Source organism: Artemia franciscana, unplaced genomic scaffold (assembly GCF_032884065.1).
Source record: "Artemia franciscana unplaced genomic scaffold, ASM3288406v1 PGA_scaffold_168, whole genome shotgun sequence".
NCBI classification, from domain to species: domain Eukaryota; kingdom Metazoa; phylum Arthropoda; class Branchiopoda; order Anostraca; family Artemiidae; genus Artemia; species Artemia franciscana.
The window spans coordinates 532,402-556,981 of record NW_027062638.1 but is presented as its reverse complement, the minus strand read 5'-3'; the positions used below and the strand labels follow the sequence as shown (position 1 = coordinate 556,981).

Here is a 24,580-nt window from a genome sequence, read left to right as displayed (position 1 = left end):
TAGAAGCTGGAAATGTTGTTGACTCAATTGTTATCTCAAAAGACCATATGTGAGGGCTGTCACAGGATGTATTGTGTTCTTTTACTAAAAACATGAATGATTGCGGTATACCAGATAACGTATCATTCTTGAAATTCTCGGAAGTGTACCAAGCAATTGTTGGGAACCAGGACGAATATTCTTGGAATGATGGCAAAAATGGTTATAGCAACTCCAATAGTACATTAGGTAAAGCTACCATATTATATGTGTCTTAAAAGATCAGATGTGATCGTTGTAACAGAATGTATTGTCGACAACGTGAACAATTATGCAAAACCAGATATCGTGCTATACTTGAAATTCCCGGAAACATTTATTACCTCAAAAGAGCGGATGTGAGGGCTGTCATAGGATTTATTTTATTGTTTCACGGACAACATGAATAATCACGCAATACAAGGTAACGCATCATTCTTGAAATTCTTGGAAACATCCAAAACAATTCTCGGAAACCAGGATGTTTATTCTTGAATGATGCCAAAAAAGGTGTTAGCAACCGCAATAATAATCCATCGGGTGGAGGCTGTCAAAGTGTATGTGTCTCACAAGACCAGATGTGACGACTGTCACAGGATGTATAGTTTTGTTTCACTGATAACAAGAATAATTACACAATACCGGATAACGCATTATCTTGGAAATTCTCGAAAACATACCAAGAAATTCCAGGCGTCCCAAAATAATTTTAACTTACCTAACATTTCTATGCACAAAAGATTAACTGCAAAAAAGATTCGTAAAATGAATGGAAAATGGTTTAGAATGTATAAATGTTGATGACTCAGTTGTTATCTCAAAGACCTGATATGAGGGCCGTCACAGGATGAATTGTATTGTTGCCCTTACAGCGCGAATGATTGCAATATACCAGATAATATATCTATCTTGAAATTCCCTGGGAACCTGCGAGAAATTCTCGGGTACCAGGAACAATATTCTTGGAATGATGATGAAAAAAGTTTCAGCAACTCCAATATTATATCGGGTATGGCTGCAACAATATCTGTGTTTCAAAAGACTAAATGTGAGGGCAGTAACACCATGTATCGTAATGTTTCAAAGACAACATGAATAATTACGCAATGCCAGATAACTTATCATTCTTGATATTCTTGGAAATATACCAAGAAATTCTCGGCGTCCCAAAATAATTCTAGTCCAAAAATTAAAATAATTCTAATTCCCCTCCCCAAAAAAAACACAACAACACAAATTTCAAAAAAATCAATGGAAAACAGCTGAGAAGCTAAAAATGTTGTTGACTTAGTGGATATCTCAAAAGACCGGATGTGAGGGCTGTCACAGGGTTTATCGTATTATTTCACTGACAACATGAATGATTATGCAAAACGAGATAACACGTGATTCTCGAAATTTTCGGAAACTTACCAAGAAGTTCTTGGGAACCAGGATGAATATTCTTGGAATGATGCCAAAAAGGTGGTAGAAACTCGAATTTTACATCGTGAAATGAGTTGCCACTGTATCTGTGTCTAAAAATACCAGATGTGAGGACTGTCACAGGATGTATTGTATTGTTTCATTGAAAACATGAATAATTATTCTATACCGGAAAACAAATCATTCTTGAAATTCTCGGAAACATACCAAGAAATTCTTGGCATCCCAAAATAATTTCAAGTCCTATGAAATTATGAGTGCAAAAAATTTAAATAGCTCTAAGTCCCCCCCCCAAATAAAAACAAAAGAAATTTCACAAGAGCAATGGAAAACTGCTTAGAAGCCAAAAATTTTGTTGTCTCAGTTGTTATTTCGAAAGACCAGATGTGACGGTTGTCGCCGGATGTATTGTATTATTTCATTGACTATATGATTAATTACGTAACACCAGATAACGAATTATTCTTGAAATACTTGGAAACATACCAGGAACTTCTCAAACGAGCTAAATCATCTTACAAGCGAGCTAAAGCAAAAATAATATGTTCCCCTTTAACAAAGAAAAAAATAACGAGCATAAATTTACCACTTTCATTTCTCATTCCAAAATGAAAAAAACAAAAATTTTCAAGAATCATGCATGTTCTGATATTGTGTAATCATTTATTTTGTCAGTGAAATAGGATAATACATCCTGTGAGAGCGCTCATATCCAGAGAACAATACCAGATAACAGAATATTTTTGTATTTTAGTTCTTTTGTAATTAGCATTGTGAGAGTTAATTTTAAAAAGAACAAATGAAAAAAATCTTGTGAAGTCTTGCTACTATAGATTTTTTTGGTTAGTTTAGGTTAGATGACCTCAAGTTAATTGCATTTCAGTTAGGTTTGTCTAGGTTAGGTTAGCGTAGGAGGCCACGCTACCATAACCTAACTAACCAGACTTAAAAGCAGGCAACTTCATGTGACCCAACCTAAACTAACCAAAAAATTTAAAGTAACAACACTTCACAAGTTTTTTTCGTTTTTTCCCTTAATTCATTTTAAATTGACTCTCACATTGCTGATTATAAACAAACTAACACACGAAACTAATTTGTGTAATCATTTATTTTGTCAATGAAATAGGATAATACCTCCTGTGAGAGCGCTCATATCCAGAGAACAATACCAGATAACAGAATATTTTTGTATTTTAGTTCGTTTGTAATTAGCAGTGTGAGAGTTAATTTAAAAAAGAACAAATGAAAAAAATCTTGTGAAGTCTTGCTACTATAGATTTTTTTTGGTTAGTTTAGGTTAGATTACCTCAAGTTAATTGCATTTCAGTTAGGTTTGTCTAGGTTAGGTTAGCGTAGGAGGCTACGCTACCATAACCTAACTAACCAGACTTAAAAGCAGGCAACTTCATGTGACCCAACCTAAACTAACCAAAAAATCTAAAGTAACAACACTTCACAAGTTTTTTTCATTTTTTCCCTTTATTCATTTTAAATTGACTCTCACAGTGCTGATTATAAGCAAACTAACACACAAAACTAATTTGTTCCCCTTTAACAAAGAAAAAACTGACCAGCAAACATTTACCACTTTTATTTCTCATTCCAAAATAAAAAAAAGAGAATTTAAAGAATGATGCATCATCTGGTATTGCAGGATTATTCATGTTGTCAGTTAGGGCTGTGACAGCCCTCACTTCTGGTCTTTTGAGACACAGATAATTTTGCAGCCCTACCCGATATGCTATTGAAGTTGCTAACACATTTTTCTCCATCATTCCAAGAATATTCTTTCTAGCTTCAGAGAATTTCTTGGGATGTTTCCGAGAAATTCAAGAATGATGGGTTCCTATTATTGCTTAATCATTCAAGCTGTCAGTGACACAATAAAATACATTCTGTGACAGCTCTCATATCTGGTCTTTTGAGACACAGATACTTTGGCGTTTTGTGAATATGCATCCTGGTTTCCGAGATTTTTCTGACATGTTACCAAGAATTTCAAGAATGAAGCGTTATTTGGTATTGCGTAATCTTTTACGTTATCAGTTAAACAATATGATGCATCCTCTGACAACCCCCACATCGAGTAATGTGAGGTAACAACTGAGTCAAAAACATTTTTAGCTCCTAACCAGTTTTTCATAGATTTTGTGTAATTTATGTTTTTTGGGAGTTAGAATTATTTTTATTTTTTTAAATTAGAATTTCTCTGGGACTTCAAATTACTTTGGGAAACCGAGAATTTCTTGGTATATTTATGAGAATTTCCAGTGATGTATTATTTGATGTTGCGTAATCATTCATGTTGTTAATGAAACAATATAATATATCCTATGACAATCTTCACATCTGGTCTTTTAAGGCACAGATACTATGGGAGCCCATACCTTGATGTACAACTGATATTGCTAACACTTTTTTGGCATCATTTCAAGAATATTAATCCTGGTTTCCGGGAATTTCTTGGTATTTTTCTGAGAATTCAAGAATGACGCTTTACCTGGTATTGCGCAATCATTCATGTTGTCAGTAAAACAATATAATAAATACTGTGACAGCCCTCACATCTGATCTTCTGAGATAACTAATACGTAAACAGCATTTTAGCTTCTAAGCAGTTTTCCAATGATACTACGATTTTTAGCCTTATGGAATTATTTTATGGACTTTTATGAGCATGGAACTATTTTGAGACGCCAAAAATTTCTTGATATGTTTCTAAGAATTTCAAAAATGATGCGTTATGTGGTATTGCGTAAATATTCATGTTGTCAGTGAAACAATAAAATACATCCTGTGATAGGCCTCACATCTGGTCTTCTAGACACAGATACTGTGGCAGCCCTTACCCCACTACACTATTGGAGTTGCTAGCACCTTTTTTGGTATCATTCCAAGAATACGCATCCTGGTTTCCGAGAATTTTCTTGGCACTTTTCCGAGAATTTCAAGAATGATGTATTATCAGGTATTGTGTAATCATTCTTGTTGTCACTGAAACTATGCAATACTTCCTGTAAATCTGGTCTTTTGAGATAACAACTGAGTCAACTTCATTTTAGCTTCTAAGCTGTTTTCCATTGATTTTATAAAACTTATATTTTTTAGACTTTTTGGAAAACTTTTTGGAGACTCTTTTGGGACGCAGAGAATTTTTTAAGATGTTTCTGAGAATTTCAAGAATGATAAATTGTCTGGTATTGCGTAATTATTCACTTTGTCTGCTGTCATCTATTCATTTACAGTCATAGATGGTACCGTTTTTATTTTCCTACCCAAGTGTTATCATGCTTTCTCACTAGAGTTATAAAATACACCAGAATAAAATTTTTCACTTAGGTTGCATTATGTTAACTGATTTTGACTTAGGTTTGGCTGGGCTCAGTAAGTCTGAAGTTATTTTTCGTCTGCAGCCACTAATGTATTCCTCCCGACCTTTACTGACATAAGAAGAAGGTAGTGCTCGTAAACGAGAGGATGTTAGACTTATAATGTTTAATGGAAGGTGGTCAAAGAATTTCATTAGTAGCAGAAAACTTACAAAACTTGGATTCTTTTTTGTTGTCCACTTAGACCAGTTTTAGTGTGCTTTTTTGTGCAGGTGTGGTTGGAAACTGTGAAAAGGAGGATTTGCCTATAGACGAACATATGAAATAGTTCGAAACATGTCCTTTTCTTCAAATAACTGATGTGGGGAGCATTCCAGTGAAACCTTCTGCTTTAACTGGAGGTTATGACATTTGTGAGTGATACATGTGACTGCGTTCCTTTGTCATAAAAAAATTTAAGTCCCAAAAAAATTAAATTTTCAAGAAAATTTCACGAGAAGTAATACTTCCTGATAGAATAAATTAAGACTGAAATATTTATATCATCTTCATTTTGTATTTGTTTAAATATCACAAGTGAAGTTATTTGTTATAAGCATGTTTAATGTGATTTCAAGACAAGGAAAGAAATTTGAAAAAATTCAGTTAAAAAAAAATCTAATATGAAAATGGGGAGGACAAAAACTTGTGGGGGACAATTAAATTGGGGGAGGTGGGGGCTTCAGACCCTAGTGGGGACATGGGGCCCTGGATGGAAATGTGATTGCCCGAACTCATACGCAAGCCTGGTAATGGAAAACCAGTGCGCTCAGGACCATTACATTACAAAAATCATACCTGTCCGGTTGTAGCCATTACAACATTTGGTACCGTTACAATTAGGGTATCGAAACAAGTGTAATTGGTCGTCAAAAGAACCTGTGTGCTCGATACTATTAGAATACAAAAAAAAAGATCTCTTCCAATTATATATTACAATCCAATAAAAACTTCGTTTATTAGACATCATGTCACTCTAAGATCACTTCAATTATTGAACAAAATGTTTTTCAAACGAAACTCATATAATAATGTTTCGGGAATTGCCTTGTCAACCGGAAGTTGAGATACAACCATAAATGTCTTAGGAATGATGGGGTATTGTGCCTTTGTATCCATAGGGACGTGTGCGCTTAAACTGCATACCCCCGAACTACTAAGGCACTAAGATCAGTCAAAATACGTTGAGGTTAGAAAGCTAGTCAGAGTTTTTGAAGAACAGCTTCGTTCAACGTTGCACCTTTGTCTGAAATGATCTTCCTAGGGAAGTTATTCCTAAAAGTTTTTCTTTTGACTCTCAGTTTTTCTGATTCAACAGTCATCTAAAACCTTGATAAAAGACCTTTAATTGTGCCTGGTGCTGGAGATTTTCGGGAATAAAGAAAATCAGTGGAAATTCGATACTATAAGAAAACCTAAAAAATTTAACACAAAGACAAAAACACAGACCAAATAGAGATTAGCCAAATTATGTGAAGAAAGTTTAGAATCCCAATAATAACTAGATAGTTCTGGAGAACTTTTGACAGAGCCTCCATTCATACATATCTAGAAAAGAAAAGCGAGTGGCAAGCCAGTACAATTGACAGGATCCACATTGACCCGAAGACACGTAAATCTCAAAAGATGGTTAAATTTACCTTTTAAAAATTTTTCTTTTTTTACACATTGGTATCTTACTGTTGTAAATGTCTGGTCCTATTTTTGTGGGGGTCTTTTTTTAGCCCCTCTGAAGCTGTTCTAACTTTTCACCTGCGTGATTTTATTTATAATCGTAATTGACGTCCGATACCTCAAAGTGGATGGACTATAGATTTTGGATCAGCCTACTAGAAGTCTAGAAGCATTGTAAATTTTCAAAAATAAAACTAAGGCTTGTTTTTTTCAATTTTTGAGTTTAGTTACTACTTGTGTTGACACTAAGTCGACTGGATTATAGTAATCAGATAATTAGAATGTCATTAAAAATGTCAATAATCGGAAATATAAGAGAAAAATTTAGGTAGCAACGATGGGACAGCTCTGTAATGAACATTATGGTCCTTTTAAACTAAATATACCCTTAATAATGTTTGAACCTTTTCGTTCTTCTCCTTAGGCCGCATTTTGCGGTGTTATGCCACACCTTCAAATTAAACATTGTAGAAATTTCTTTTTACGTCGCATGTCATAAATATATCGTGTAGTGTTTTTTTTTCTTCTCGCATTTGTACCATGTATTGTCATCGTAGAGATAAGGTGGTAAACATTTCTCAGGTGCTGAAAGGCAGAGTATAAATTTAAAGACCCGTTGAAAGATCAGTAAGTCAAGTAAGAATTAAATGAAGCTTTCGTATGCTCAAAAGTGACTAATCCTACACCATCAACCCACAAGAAGAAGTGAGCTATCTTCTCAGCGGTCTCTAAATAAGATAAAAAGATCATGCTATCCTTATTTACCTGCTCTTTAACATACTCAACTGAGCCTTCAATGCAAAGTTGTTAATGGTCGTTTTGCGGATAAAAATCAAAATTCACCAAGATTTTTCAATTTATTCTATTTTAATATTGCTTCTATCAGTTGAATCAAACGCTTGCTCGTAATCCATAAAACTGAGGACTAAAGGTGTTTGATGACTTCTACACTTCTCAATTATTAATCTAAGAAAGAAAATTTGGGCGACATATCTTCTACTCTTCCTAAGACCACGCTGTTCAGTTCAAAAATCTATCCACAGCATCCTTAAGTCTAAAAAGTCCCATCATGCTGACTAATTTGCTACCTTCTTCTTACTCCAAAATCATGTTCATAATATTCAATAGCTCATTTCTAACCCTCATATTTAAGAAACTCACCACGCTATCTGCTACTGGAGTCTTGCTGTTATTTATTCTTTTTAGCATTGCCACTGATTCTTCCTCACAAACAAAAATTTTAATTCACATCCAAAGTGTCACGATTTTTCTCATCTAATTTCTAAATATTTTCTTGTAACTCTATCCTTGTTTAGCTCATGCTTAAAATGTTCTGTCCATCTCTCTTTAACTTTGTCCTTGTGGCCTTGTTCCTATCTTTAACTGGGACAAGTCCAGATTGACTATTCTCTCATAATTTATTAACATCTATCATTTGAGGGATCATCTTCAAGGAAATTACTATATCTAACGTCTTTTGTAATTAATAAAACATAATGCTAAAAACGAAATCCGTTTTTTACACAAAATTGTAGCTTTATTATTTAACGGATCATAATTTTCACGGTTTTGAAGCCAGAATCTTCAGGCAAACATGTTTTGTAGGGATGTTTTCCATTGAACTCAGTAGGGGGGGGGGGGGGTGCTAGAAAAAAAGACATTAATTACTTACAAATATTTTCTCCAAGCTTCAGGCGAACCCTCCTTGGAAGAATTTTTTGTTTAATGCTATTTCGCTTATTTTTTGGCTGGGTTACTATCATCTTTATCTTGTACTTATTTCTTTGATTCACTTAAAGAAGTTTATTTCAATTGGAGTGGCTTATTTTCCCAAGTATTTGGTTTATTTGAGCTTTAGTTTGTAGGTGTTTGCTCCTGTTTTCGCGTGTGCCTTTTATGTGTGATTTTTTTTCTTTCTTTCTTTTTGTTATACTCCCTCACCATGCCTTGTATTTCTGATGGGTTATAAAATAAATCGTTTAGTTAATTAAACCTTAGGAGGAAATGAAAAAAGTACCAATTAAACTTGCTGCTAACAAAACCCCTGGTAGTACTATCCAGGCACGTCCCACCCCCGCCTTGGTGGAGATCACGATACCTCTTGTTTTTCTACCTCTTTGCCGGTAGGCTCGTGAATTTAAACTTTCATGTTCCATAGAAAGATTGTTTCAATTGGAGGAGTGCTATTACTCCTAACCGAATGGCCATTAAGATTGATTGATTGGTCTCGAGAAAAATTATAATAGCGAGTATTAGTCGAAAGCTTCTATGATGTTCTGTAATTTTCCTGAAAAAGTAATTGCGAGGTATTATTTAATTCAGTTTTGCTTGAAAGTTAAACTGTATTTCATTGCATTTTAAACCTGGAGTGGAAAAGGAAAACTTGTTATAAAATGATGGCATTTTGCATCATTGAGTCTCCAAATAGATTCTGAAAATATTTTCTAATAACTTATATAGATAGTTTTTAATCAGATTTCCAAAAGTCTAATTTGACCCAGAAAACATTCCTGGAATAGACTATTAGCCTCACAAAATGCAACTAAGCTACTGGGGAGGTAATATCCATTGAAAGCATGACTATAAATTTCTTCTGTTACCCGCTAAGTTCTACATCTAATTACCTTACTAGCAACACTCGCACTATTGTAACGAGCCCTACAAAAGTTAAACAAAAAACAAATAAGTCGAGACAAGACTTGTATATTGCAAACTGATTCCCTTGTTTTTTTATTCGTATATTTATCATTTATTCATTTTATTCATTCATGATTTTAATCAAGAGCAAGGTTATCACTTCTTTCACCATGTTGTCCCCAACCTTTCACCCAGGTACAAACGCAAAGGGTGCCTGCAGCATCGGTCTTAGGCCTCTTATTCTGGAGGGGGTGGGGGCAAAGTATACTACGGAAGCGTAGAAACATAAAATAAAAGAAATTTAATGTCAGAAAAATAGGGGGCCAGCTGCCTCATTTGTCCAGTCCTAAAACCGCCACTAGGTGCTTGGCCACCCTTAAATTGATTTTAATCTTTAATAAACCTGTTTTTTTTCGTATTTATTCGATTTATTCCTCCCTAAGCACAAAAATAGGTTTTGCATACACCTTTTCCACAACTATTCTCTTTTTCTGCGAAAATAGGTAACTCTCCAATTGAAAGAGAGCCACATTTCGGTCAGACTTGTTTTCTCAGAAAACGAGAATAAAAACAAATATACCGCTTATCTGCACACGGAAAGATATAGATGTACTATGAAATATTGTTTACTAAATGTCAGTATTATTGTGGTAAGAGAGTATTTCTCGGTTTCAACCACAGTTTTGTTCTGAGAAGATATCATTAAGGCACATACGACCAGATTTGTGGATTGCTAGTACTTTAGATACTACCAAACTAAGAAGTCTAATATACCAAAAGTGACGAGATACCCCTATTTCGAAAATGAAAACTAAAGAATAGATCAAATATTCATCTTCATCACATAGATTTTTTTCACCATGCATCCTAACGGTCAGGCCATTTTGTGCCTCGTCTTTCTTAATGAGCTTCTATCATCAGGGTCAGACCAGGAATACAATCTACAAATAATCACAAAAAGTACAGAATAGAACTTTAAATTTCAATAAAGCAACTTCAATGAATTAAATTAGAAAATTTGCAAGTGTCAGCCAATAAATAGCAGATTTTCGACATTCAGTTCAATCTTTTTAGTTAATATTTTGTTAAAAAAAAAAGTTTACGTCCACTTTGTAAAAAATTAGATTCAAATACAATAAATACAACTTCAAAATGTTGCGGTGGAAGAGAGACGTGAGAAAGAACGGAGTACTGAAGAAGTAACCAATTTATGCGCCATTGTTTTTCACTGATATACACCCCTTCCAATCTCAGCCAGCAACAACAATATTCCTGTAATAGCCAATAAGAGTTAATATAAAAAAGAACATAGGAATAACTAAAAATAGTGCACAAAAGAAAGAAGACGACGATGTGCTATATTTTTTTGTGGGAGTTGCTTAAGAGTTTAAAACTAAGAGCTTATCAACGAAAGACTTATATTTTTAATAACTTAATTTGATCTTAAGTTAAGTAATATATGAATTCAGGAAAGATGGGGCGGTTCACCATTAGGTTGAAACTTATAAGTGGGATAAACATATAAACCACTGGATTAAATTATTTTGCAAGATGAACAGAAGGGCTTGAGTTCTTGGGTGTCTACCCAAGAATTTTAGCTGCTCCATTCAGTTGCCTATTTAGAATAAATTCTATTTCAAATATAAATTCAATATGAAAGTAGCTCAATGTGTAGATTTGACAGAGGAAAGTAATGTACATGGCCAAACAGAGTCTAATTATTGCCATCAGCTGGGGTTTGCCATCAACATTGAGCAGATTGCCATCAGAAGATTGTCAACAACATTGAGACGAATATATGACCGGGATCTGAAGACGGTTGGTACCTCACTGCGTCCTAAGTGGGAAGATGTCATCGCTGCAGCATCAATGTGGGACGAATGGAGAGGCTTTGTCGACGCCCTATGTACCGCCGATGGCTCTGGAGGAACTAAGGTCTAAAGTAAGGTCATCAGCTGTGGCGAATATGGGCATAAAAATATTGGTAAAACTAGGAGGGATGTTTTTTTTTAAAGAGGTCAAACCTCTAATTTTTCAAATTTAGAAGAGGTCAAACGTCTTCTAAATTCGTCAACAATCAAGCCTTGTTCAATGTTAACTGTTCATTTGACTTCCAGTTCTTGTTCAACAGCAGCGCAAGCACAGAGGGAATTAGTTGCTAGGGCGATATCGTCTGCTTTGTACAAGAGTTAAAGATGGCTACTGATTTATTATTAACTAAAAAAAACTAGCTTCTTTAACTGTAAGTAAGGAGTGACATTAAAACTTAAAACGAACAGAAATTACTCCGTATATGAAATGGGTTGTCCCCTCCTCAACGCCTCACTCTTTACGCTAAAGCTTTTAATTGTTTTAAAAAGTAGAATTGTGGCAAAGAGTCTAACTTTAGCGTAAAGAGCGAGGAGTTGAGGAGGGGACAACCCATTTCATATACGGAGTAATTTCTGTTCGTTTTAAGTTTTAATGTCACTCCTTACTTACAGTTAAAAAAACTAGTTTTTTTTTATTTATTTCTGAACGTTTTTGAATTAATACATGTTTTGATTTTGGCTCTCCACACATATATTGTTAAAATGAAATTTGCATATTAATTCCTTTTTTGGCTAAATGGCTTTCTCTTAGTTTTGATTAGACAATTTTGTGGAATAAGGGGTGGGGAAGGAGGCCTAGTTGCCCTCCAGTTTTTCGGTTACATAAAAAGGCAACTATAACTTTTAATTTTTGACGAATGTTTTTATTAGTAAAAAATATACGTAACTTAGCTTTTATACTCTTATATTTTTGTTATGTATATAAGGGGGTTTGAACCCTCGTTAATGCCTCGCTCTTTACACTAAATCGTAAGTTTTGTCTCAATTCTTTAAGAATGACCTCTGAATCAGAAAGGCCGTAGAGTAAATAGTTGAAATTACTAAAAATACTTTAGCATAAAGAGCGAGGTATTTATCTCCTCCTAAATACCTCGGTCTTTATGCTAAAGTATTTTTAGAACCCCTCATATGCGTAATAATCTCTGTTCGTTTTAAGTTTCAATGCTACTTCTTCCTTTCATTTGAAAAAACGTTTTCATGTTTATTTTTCATTGTTTTCTTACAGTAATGCTAGAGAATCCTGCGCCCTTTTCATTGAATTTTTCTTCCCCATGACAGATTCCTCCAAGGAAAGATCCTCCAACATAGCCCCCTCTCCTCAGCCCCACCCCCAAACAAAATAGAATCCCCAATTGTGGGGATTTTGTGGGGAAACAATCCCCAGGGATTGTGGGGGAGTAAGTCATCCCCAAAGACATAGTTATTATGGTTTTCGACTATGCTGAACAAAATGGCTATCTCAAAATTTTTATCCATTGACTTTGGGAAAAAAATGAGCGTGGGAGGGGGCCTAAATGTCCTCCAATTTTTTTGGTCACTGAAATAGGGCACTAGAACTTTTCATTTCCGTTAGAATGAGCCCTCTTGCAACATTTTAGGACCACTTGGTTGACACGATGACCCCTGGGAAAAAGAAAAAAGAAAAAAAAACAAACAAACAAATAAACACGCACCCGTGATTTTTCTTCTGGCAAAAAATACAAAACTCCACATTTTTGTAGATAAGAGCTTGAAACTTCTACAGTAGGGTTCTCTGATACGCTGAATCTGATGGTGTCATTTTCGTTAAGATCCTACGACTTTTAGGGGGTGTTTCCCCCTATTTTCCTAAATAAGGCAAATTTTCTCAGGCTCGTAACTTTGATGGGTATGACTAAACTTGATGCAACTTATATATTTAAAATCAGCATTAAAATGCGATTCTTTTGATGTAGCTATTGATATCAAAATTCAATTTTTTAGAGTTTTGGTTACTATTAAGCCGGGTCGCTCCTACTACAGTTCGTTACCACGAACTGTTTGAAAAAAAAAACATTATAGGAAAAAACTCTTTAAACTAAATAAGTACACATTTTTTAGCTTAAGAGATGTAGTTTTTATTATAAAATTGTAGTTACAATATTTAAATTTGTCTTTGAAGCTGCTGAGGGTGTTTTCGTTTATATGTATTTTTTTTTAATATCATCAAAATCAGTATGACTTGAAATATGCCACATTTTTTCACCATGTTCACCTCCTGTTTCACACAGTGCTTCTATTGGATAATTTTATTCGTCTTTTTTTTCGATTTTTTAACGTTTGCCAGATTTATACGAAAGGGCGGTTACGTCTCTAGAGCTGTCTGCTATGGACAGGGGCTGAAGATGATTGTTAATTTCTTAAAAAAAAAAAGCAATAGAGCAAAAAAATCAAGCTTTAAACCACATAAGTCCACTTTTTTCAGCTTTTTTCCTTAATTCCGGGCTATACAGCCATCATCCGGGCTATACGCATCTGTCTTGTATTATTTAATTTTTGTTGTTGTGTTTATTCTCGAGCAAATTTATTTATTTATTCTGCATTGCAATATTAAGCTCTGTTTTTTAACAAACAGACAGAGACAGCCAAATTTGGTAGAAATTGCTTTGGGAAATACTGAAACTGTTTCTATGTAAGACAGTTATGCTGGAATTTCAGCGATCTCTAACAAAGGAGGAGTTGAAAAAAGCGTCTCAAGTATCATATTTTGGACCATCCTACAACAAAGACAGAAAACTGCTAAGAAAACAAACAAAAACAAAGAAAGAAATAAAAAAAAGAATCCGAAACATATGGGTTGAAAAAAAAACCCTGATATGTTTTTCCTCGTCCAGACAGTCTTCCCATTTTGCGAATCTACCCAACAGTTTGTGGTGGTGAACTATAAATAAAGAATCAGCAACCTAAGAATTGAATCAGTTTGTCCGAAGTTTTTGACCAAAAAAAAAAAGAAGAAAATTAAACCCTAAACGGGCCCAAGAATAATATAATTCTAGAAGTATAATGAAACCAGACGAACTCTCTTTTATTATATTGTATTTATTTGTATGTGTACTGGGGTTTTAAGCTCAAACAAGCTTTGCTTCGGGCCATTTGCTTGTTTTATTTTTTTTTATTTATATTAATAAACCCATCTTTCTCTCTCTCGCAGCAATACACGTAACAATCGTGCAGGCTTGCATCAAAAACATCGGCTCTATTGATATCCGAATGCTGGGCATAGCTGAAACATCGTTCTGAATAACTTGTTTTGGCTTGCTATATTCTAATATTTGCCTCATTTGACTAAACTCTTAAAACCATATAAAAGTATAAAAGTAAGGTTAAATATTCTAAAAATCAGTAGACGAATACTACAACCTTTTTGTTTCAGTCAGAAAAGCTTTTAGTCATACAAAAATAAGCAGTTAATTATTTTATTTACTTAATTCTGAAAAAAGCTTCCCTTCTTTCTTTACGCACAAACACGCCAATTTAGTCTTCGAATCTCGTGCTCAGAATCAATTTAGTCTTCGAATCAATTTAGTCTCATACTGCAACAATTTTCCGCATCTCTGTTTCAAATTGTTAAAGAATTCAACTAAGCAGTTGCCTTGTCGCTCGTGGAAACACAAGTGTTAAAAAATTATTACAAACCAATTTAAATGAAACATTCAAAAGAAAAGAAGTTCCCAAAAATCTTGTTATTTCGTATGCCAAAAGTATCCGTTATTCTGTTCTTGATCCCTGTTCGCTCGACGAGAAATTTGAACTATTCAAAAACGGTTTGCCAGAACCCTTTTCCTTGATTTGTCTGGAGGGAGGGGGGAATTATAAAATTTAATGCAAGCCGGGAGAAGAGGGTTGTTATATAAGTGGTAATATTTATCACTTATAGCAGGTGTTGGCAGTATGATCTCTAATATTCTACCAGAACTTTTAATGGACGACTTGCTTTAATAACAGATGGTGAACTTCAAGACATTAACAGCAGATGGAATGAACAAATCCCAGTCGTACTGGGAAAGAGAGCGTGTACATGTTTCACGAACACTTTCTAATTTTCATCAAGACTGGAACGCTCTAATTTTACCCAAGGCCGGAACGCTCTAATTTTGATCAAGGTTGGAACGCTCTAATTTTCGCCAAGGCCAAAACGCTCTAATTTTCACCGAGGCCGGAAAGTTCTAATTTTCACTAAGACCGGAACGCTCTAATTTTCATCAAGGCAGGAACACTCCTATTTTGACCAAGGCCAGAACGCTCTAATTCTCACCAAGGCCGGAACGCTAAAATTTTCATCAACGCAGGAACGCTCCTATTTTGACCAAGGCCAGAACACTCTAATTTTCACCAAGGCCAGAACGTTTCAATTTTCACCATGGCCGGAAGACTCTAATTTTCACCAAGGCCAGAGGATCTTTGAGGTTCTTGATTTACAATATAAAACATACAAGTTGAAAGTGTAAAAACCAAAATAATTAGAAATTTGAAGCTCGAGAATCAAGAATAAGGGATCGTCGCATTGTAATTTGATGTTAACCTTTAAGCAATGTTACCTTTTTAATATCACATCTTAAACACTGGAAAACAGAGCCCATTCTCTAGTCAATTATAAACCCTTTGTTTTCCTGGCGAAATATACTAAAACAGTTACAAAATTTAAAAATACATTTAATAAAAAAAAAATGTAAGTACAAATATCTTCATCGTTATTATGTATAGATACTATACATAGCTGTAAAAAATAACAAAACAGAAATAAAGACCAAAAGCTCCGAATTTTCAAGACTCATGAAATTTGCGAAATCCTTCCCATTTTATACTAGCAACCATTAAAATTATTATTTTTTTCTTATTACCATTATACATTACAATTTACTTTACTTCATTACCATTACAATTATTACTTTATTCTTATCAGAGACTTTTTAATTGACTCACTTTTACTCTGCTTTGATTGACTTTATGGTTTTGTTCAGTTTAATTATATGGCAGTTTTAAGACGATAATAGATTGTAATTTTATTCTTATTACCATTGTGCATTACAATTTACTTTATTACCATTGTAATTATTACTTTATTCTTATCAAAGAGACGTTGTTAATAGACTCAGTTAGTCGAGTAGAAGGAATTTCTAGTGTATGAGCCTATTGACGCGTTTAGTCACTAGATTTGAACAACTGAGCACTCATTGAGTCCATTCAAATTATTTTTGTATTTTTAATCTCTTCTGACTATTTTTTCTCTCTTCTATTTCTCTCTATTTCTCTTCTATTTTTTAATCTTCACTTACAGACCAGACCAAGTTGATACAAAACATAAAAACACTGTGTTTTGCCATTTTTACAATTTATTTCAATATTTATGTATAGTGATTATAGACAGTTACTGATAACTGACTATGGACACATACTGTCCCCTCAAAGAAAAATCATTTTCAAGAATCATAATTCGCCTACTGACACGAAATTCAATGAATATAAGGAATTTATTTACATTAAACCTGACGACATACAAGAACTTGCTTAATCAGTATGTCTTTCAGTATCGTCAAAAGAATAAAGACACAGTTTTGAGATCTCACAAAGAATAAAGGAGACAGATAACACAAAAATAGGTCGTTTAGTAGATCAATCAAAAACAATCTATCACTAAATATATTTAGCATTGTCCTTAGAATATTACCTAAGAAATAATTAAGCGTTTCAGTTGCCAAATTTAGCAAGATTATAACATAAGTAGAATGGAAACACTCCAAAGCAATTATATCAGTTTAATCCACACATCAGTTTGTTTTTTTATGTCTATCAATTAGCTTCTGAAAAATATGAAATTTTTATATTTTTGTCGGGTATCCAGAGTGAGAAATAGTCTTAACCTAAGTTGGCTATTCATATTTGTTATTATTTGTTTCGAGAATTAAGGTTTTTTAAAAGTAAATGTCATAATAAAGACCTGACCATAAAATCTTAAAAGGTACCCACTTTGGCAACTGAAAGGCTATATTGATTTACAGTAATCTTGGAACAAGCATATAATCAATATTTATAAATTATCATAAAGCACCACCTACGAAAAAAAGTTCAGAATTACGGATAAAATTTCGGAAAACACGAATAAAAATAATTTTTCAAATGTTAACTATTAAAATATAGGCACAATTTTTTTTTGCTTACAAATACACTTATAAAAAAGGACATATGACAATGGCCAAGTCTCTTGACAAATAAAAACAAATACAAACAGAACTAATTTAATAAAGACCATGATTAAAGTTAACTAATTGTAAAATCATAACGATTTAGTTTCAAAACTGATAAGTCCTTTAAAAACTTAATTAAAATGATCCAAGAGAAAAAAAAATTAAGACAAAGATCAAAACTACAAAACAAGAAAAAAAAACAACTAAAAAAAAAACTAAGCATCTGAAAGGCAAGGGCACCCGTACACTTTTTACGGAAGGGATGAAACTACAACAATTTTTCTGGAGAGGTTTGTTTTTTTCAAAGGTCATTTGAATTGAATACTAAACCCAGTGTTTAAAAGAAATTTACTATGTATACATTCCTGATGTTCCGAGAAAGGCTGCTGTACAGCATTCCCGAGTTAATTGCCATGGAGGAGACCCAATCCAGTGTAATAGCTTAACCTAAAAGACAATTGAAGATTTTGTGAGCAATCTTTTACGAACGTAAACTTAAATTTACTATGGATTTCAACCCGACTGAACTAAAAAAAAAACAAACAAAAAAAACGTACCTGTAATTTATGAAAATTGGGTGAGAATACATTTCAAATTTTCTTGAAAACCAATTATAACATTAAAAAAAATAGCGGAAGATTTGAGCCAGCAACACACAGGATAAAGAAAAAAATAAATACACAATATAGTCCTATTCATTTGTTTGCTCAGACTTGAATTTTAGATTCAGAATCAAATTGAGCAAAAACTGGAAACCACAGCAGATGAAAGTTACGTGGGTGATTTTTTTACCAGTAAAATGATCCTTAGCAAAGAGATTAAAAGAAAAAGGAAAGCAAAAAGCGAAGCAAAGAAAAACAAAGAGATAAAAAGATTAAAGGAAAAGAGAGAAAAGAGCATTTCTTGCAAAAACAAATACGAGTAAAGCCTAAATCTGTATTTGCTGAAACTTTCTTAATCACAAAATAATATAATAAATAAATATTATAAAAGACTTATAAAATAATTCAGAAGCGAGCAACCATATAAAGCAAAACTAAAAAGAAGATTTAGGCTACGAATACAATTGATACAGCAAAAGATGTACCGTTTTTGTAAACAAGCAGATTCACTGTGTCTAACTATGGTTCCACAATGGAGAAAAGACATACTCAGGGGTACCATGGTGCTTTGATAATAAAAGAAGAAGATTAATGTAACAGCAGTTTTATCAAGCAAAGAGGTTGCCACTGAAAATTTGTCATTTACAGAAGATTCAGATTGGAGCTAATAGCTTACCCATGCTTTCCTTTTATATAAAAACAAACAAAAACAATTAATATACGAGGAAGGAGAAAGAAATACACTAGCAAAAAAAAGGCCACACTAACTGCAAATATTATATTCCCCTGAAATTGGCAGTGAACTGTAGCAAACAAAATGAGCTTTTGAGCAAAATACATATCTATTGATGACTGAGACACTATGACGTAAAATTATACAGCGAATAATTCAAATCAACACCATCAATACAATCAGATTAAAGTGGAGGTTAGAAGATATACGAAGCCTTGGATTCAGTACTAAACTTTTGTTTCAACGTGTCGGAAATTTTATTTAACTTTTTCGCTTGAAACTGGATTTAATATTGTTAATTTTGGACATTCTTGCTCGTTTGAGTAGAGACTAAATACAGAAATTTATATATAAGTTTGTTATGCAGCTTTTTCTTTAATATTTACTATTTACTCTGTTTGTTTTTTAGAGCTAATATCTCATTTAAAACAATGTTGAACATTTCTACCACTAATTTACTGTTTTTTTACATTTGGAAAACATTTAAGGAATTTCCTCTCCAGAAACAAGTCATATAAATGTAAGAATGCTAATTACTGTATGTTTAATCATATTCTTCTGTTAATTTTGCAGGGTTCAGAAAATAATTTTTACAACATTTTGTCTAATATTTAGACTTGATTCGAATAAGAATACAATTTCTTCCAATTTTCAGTTTTATTAAAATTAATCCTTTATTCATCAAATGATCCATTTTTCATGTAACTTTTTCATTACTAATTAATAGCTGCCTGTTTAAGTAAAATCGCCAATGTGCAACAGGATCACTCTTCTCTCAGCTCCAAAAAAACTGGCGTGATGTTATACAAAGAGTATCTGAAGCTATGCTACCAACAAGACTTTATAGAGGGGGTGGTTACTGAGTTTGACCCCCCCACCAAAAATTTTTTTCCTGATTCTTGAAAAGTAACAAAAATACACATAAACAAATTTTAATGCCTTTTTCATTTTTTTGTTTACCCCCCCCCCCCCTCCCGAAGGAAATTTCAAATACCCTTAAAGTATACGTAATATGGGCTTCAAACTTATTGTCTGTTTCATCCACATTCAAAATTATGCTGAATCGTAAGAAAGAAGCTTTTTGACTTATCCATCATCTGAACGTCACATCACCACGCTCGAGTCTTCAATCAATCACACAGATACAATACAGCACTATTCATTAAGGATATGCATAAAATTACGAGCACAGTTTATATACCACTGCAGCCAACCACATATAAAACGATGAAGGCTAACAGGATGTGATGCTACAATATTGGTAAATTATTCTGTGTTGGTATAGATGAACTGGGCAAAGAAGGGAGATTTCCTGGATTCAACCGTTGCTGTTGAGGATTCTGAAACAAAGAAGAATTTTCAATAAGCAATATCTAAATGAACAGAGCTTCCCGAACAATATGAGCTGAACTTCTCAGAAAACAAAATATGTTTTTTTTTTAATTATGATTCAAGATTTAAAAAATTAATTTTTGAGGATATTTCAGAAAACCCAACTTTCTTTTGAGAAAATTTGGGGACCCAACAAACTTATTAAAGTACTGCATTTGAGTGCCAGTTATTATAAATAACAAATTTTGAAAAAAACGCAGTTCTTTGGCTGTAGTAGGAGCAAGATTCAATCTTGATATGTGCATCAATTAGCCACAGATGACGGTATGACGTCAGCCTTAATAATTTTCGTTCTTTGTGACACATTTCTATTTAAAAAAAATGTATAGAGAAATATTACTCATGCTCTGAAAGCACACGTTAACCTCATATTCTCGGTGCTATTTTTTATGCTAAGCTAAAAATCAATCAATCAAAGAGAGAGAGAGAGAGAGAGAGAGAGGAGAGAGAGAGAGGAGAGAAGAGAGAGAGAGAGAGAGAGAGAGAGAGAGAGAGAGAGAGAGAGAGAGAGAGAGAGAGAGAGAGAGAGAGGAGAGAGAGAGAGAGAGAGAGAGAGGAGAGAGAGAGAGAGAGGGAGAGAGAGAGAGAGAGGAGAGAGAGAGAGGGAGAGAGAGAGGAGGAGAGAGAGAGAGAGAGAGGAGAGAGAGAGAGGAGAGAGAGAGAGAGAGAGAGAGAGAGAGAGAGAGAGAGAGAGGAGAGAGAGAGAGGAGGAGAGAGAGAGAGAGAGAGAGAGAGAGAGAGAGAGAGAGAGAGAGAGAGGAGAGAGAGAGAGAGAGAGAGAGGAGAGAGAGAACGAGCAGTCAAATGCATAAACATTATTTGCACCCAAATTTAATACAAAGTTTATACTAACTATAGAAATTTAAATACCCAGTTACAAGATTGCTATGTACAGCACTAAAGTGTCAATAAAAGCACTGTTTTGCCTACGCAGTACGGTAGCATAACCCAAGTATATCTAGTTCTGTTTCAGAAAATCTGGAAAAATCCTACTTTAGTGCTAGATTGTATTGAAAAATGGGGTGAGGGTCGGTGATCTAAGGTAAGCTGGCTGTAAGTTATTGTTGAATTGTCCAAGTGAGAACAAATTTTTCTTTGTATTTTTCACATAGTTGTGTGCGTTTGAGCCATGGGAGAAAGAATCCGTAGCTCTATTGGAGAGAGAAGGGCATAAATACATAGATAAGTATTTTTGGGGTCCATTTTTCTCTGGGGAGGGGTTCATCAAAAGAAAAAGAATATATCCTATGCATCTCCCTGCGTGCATGCGTTATAATCTACATATAGGCTATTATACCTTAATCTTACCTAGATATAGCCTTAAGTATGTATAACGAGGATTGGTCTTAACATTCACAAATGCAGCTATAGGCTACTCAACGATTATGGTAAAATCCTGTTTGATGAAATCCCAGGATGCTTATTTTCTGGGAAAAATATGGTACTATTTAAAAAAAAAAAACATAAATACATATATACATACACAATTATTGCTCTTTTAAAAAGATAAGACATCCACCCTCTTTAAGCCAACAATTGTGTATATATGTATTTTTTTTCTCAAAAAAAAACGGTTCAATAATTATTTTTGAAAACTGACAAACTGAAAACAAACCCATCTAGATAGGTCACGAGCTTGAGAAAATTCGTTGAGAGTGTTTATTTTGGAAAAATATTTATCATGTCAGTGATGTCACACTTAATAACACTTAAAGAGCAAAAATTTCATCCTTTTTTCCAGAGGTGGTCATATCACTTTCGGCATCTATGACGCATACAAAATTATACAAGATGACAAATGAGTTCGATCTCGAGACAATGACTGGCACAAATGACACATGAATTTTATCTAACCAAGTTCTGACCCATGCAATGGCAGCTAAATCATAAAAAAGATTCTGCTTAAGAACCCGAGGTGATCGCTAAGCATAAATAACATAAAAAATTACCTGACTTAATACAAATGAATCATAAATGTCCATCAGTTCACTAATTTTGAATTCTTCAAGACAAACAAACCCGTCCAATGACGGACTCTGACGCCGGGCACAATTAATGCAATGGACCACGTGACGTTTTTCATGTTCTCGAATAAGTAACACATTGAAGACTTCCAGCTGTAACACAAGAAAAATATTAAATTTACAGTCAAGGCACATAATTTAGTAAATAATAAATTATTCACTCCGATATCATTTGTATCGAGGACAGGCACATATGATATCAGAAATCAGTTTGAAATTCTTGTGATTTCACCTTGTGCCACGAGGGATGGAACATTGGTCCACATAGTTCAAGGACATGGCTTTATCCTTCCACTGTCACTAAGCAAAATAATGCCACAAGCAAGCTTCTAGAAGGACGAACTAGGGAATATCAGATATGATTTCAGAAACCAAAATGAAATTCTTGCGACTTCACCTTGGCCACGAGGGATTAGACATTGGTCCCCATAGTTCAAGGACATGGCTTTATCCTTCCGGTGCCACGAGGCAAGCTTCTAGATGGACGAACTAGAGAATATCAGATATGATTTCAGAAACCAAAATGAAATTCTTGCGACTTCATCTTGTGCCACGAGGGACTGAACATTGTTCCACATAGTTCAAAGGATATGGCTTTATCCTTCCGCTGTCACAAGGCAAAATAGTTAGGATATTTAGATAGTAAATGATATAGTTGCAATAAAGAAAAAAAACTCTTGCCCTTAGTAATTAAAATATTAAAATAAACGCGTATGACGATGCACAACACTTATCTTTTACAAATATGTTTCTTAATATGGGACGTGATCATCTCTTACTAGGTTGCCGCTACAGCTGCAATCCTGACGATTGGCCATAGTTCATTCTTCAATGTAAAACAACGATCCTTTAAATAAGCATACTAGCTGTTGGGGTGGCGCGAGCGCCACCCCAACACCTAGTTGCTGGGGGCGCTTCGCAACCCCCCCCCCCCCCCCCCAAGCCCCCCTGCGCGGCGTAAGTCGTTACGCGCCATTGTAGTTGTGTCCCTGTGTCCCACCTGTGAATATAGATAGATATATCTATATATATTTTATAACTACGTAAAACTTGCGAATATACAAAATTTTTTGCTGTCCCATTGTCTGTCCATACAAATAGATTATCAGGTTCACCAACTCTCGAACATGCAACATAATAATTGTCTATGGGAAAACAATCCCTATTCAGATCTATACCGCATTTTTCTAACGATTGCCGTTGAGCTTTGTTGATGGTGATTGCTAATCGAACATTCCCCGTGTCCCCGTCGTCATTTATATATCCCCCTGTGCCCCCGGCGTCCCCGTTGTAGTTGTGTCCCTGTGTCCTGGTCGTCATTTATATCCCCTGTGTCCCGGTCGTCATTTATATTCCCTCTGTCCCGGTGTCCCGGTCGTCATTTATATTCCCTCTGTCCCGGTGTCCCGGTCGTCATTTGTGTCCCGGTGTCCCGGTCTGTAATTTCTCTTTGAGTGTCCCAGTCGTCATTTAAATTCCATGTGTCCCGGTCGTCATTTGTGTCCCGGTCTGTAGTGTCATCTTATAATGACGTCATATACAAAGCCTTATATACTCATAATGACGTCAAATGGCAAACCCACAAACAAACAAACCTACATATATACAACTTTTTTATATATATATATATATATATATATATTATATATTAGATACAGTTTCTTTTTCAGTTTTTTTTTTTTTCTTTTTTTTAGTTTTTTTCCTTTTCTTAGGTTTTTTTCTTTTTTAGTTTTCTTTTTTTTAGTTTCTTCTTTTTATTGATTTGTTTTCTTCAATTTGTCAATGTTCATTCTAACATTGACACTTGGAAAAATCTTTACATGCCAAGCATGCTAAAGCTCCAACAATTTATAATAAACCTCAAATTTTGTGTATCTGTTTTAAGGTTTTCGAATTACTTTAATCTATTGTCAAAATATATTGAAACATTTGTGCAATTCCCAGTTTTTTTTTTTCTTTTTTTTTTCTTTTTTACCTTTTTTATTTTTTTTTGTTTTTTTTATTTTTTTAAGTTTTTTCTTTTTTTAATTTTTTAGTTTTTTCTTTTATTCTTTTTAGTTTTTTTTACCATTTTCTATTGTGAAAATATTTCGAAATATTTATGCAATTCCCAGTTTTTACATTTTAGTTTGTTTTCTTTTTCTTCTTTATTTTTCAGACGTCATATGCAAACCCTCAACACAAAAATACATACAACTTATTTATATATATATAGAAGATATAATCTGGCGTAACAGACAAAGTGTAACAGACATAACCCACAGACAACTTATTTTTATATAGATAGATAATGATTTATTCTAGCAGTCCAGCTTCTATGGGCTACACTTTGTTCTTACTGGTAATTGCTTTTACTAGGTTGCGGGGTAGAGCGAGTGACCAAACAAAGATAACTTACAAACAGAAAAAAGCTGACGGATGTTTCTTAGTTTGAATAAAAGAGAAAAACCTTGGAAAAACAGACAGCTAAGTAAGTCAAATATTTCACAATAATCTAGAAAAGCAACTTTTCAAAAGATACTTTCGTTATCTTAACTTTTAGTTACTATATTCCGCAGTTTGTTCTTTCCTAGGTATCAGCTATCTTTATAGCCATGATACCAATGCAACTCACATAGTCCCTAATTATA

The 24,580-nt window shown here is 34.0% G+C and overlaps 1 protein-coding gene across 1 annotated transcript in view; it reads right to left on the bottom strand.

Moving 5' to 3' along the window:
- Positions 1-16,466: 16,466 nt before the first annotated feature.
- The window catches only part of LOC136041354 (lysine-specific demethylase 6A-like), a gene marked incomplete in the record, with an annotated part of 159,744 nt that continues 151,630 nt past the window's right edge, over positions 16,467-24,580 (bottom strand). Inside the window, 2 exon segments of the mRNA XM_065726000.1 lie at positions 16,467-19,874; positions 21,876-22,043. Coding sequence (XP_065582072.1) covers positions 19,785-19,874; positions 21,876-22,043 — 258 coding nt within the window.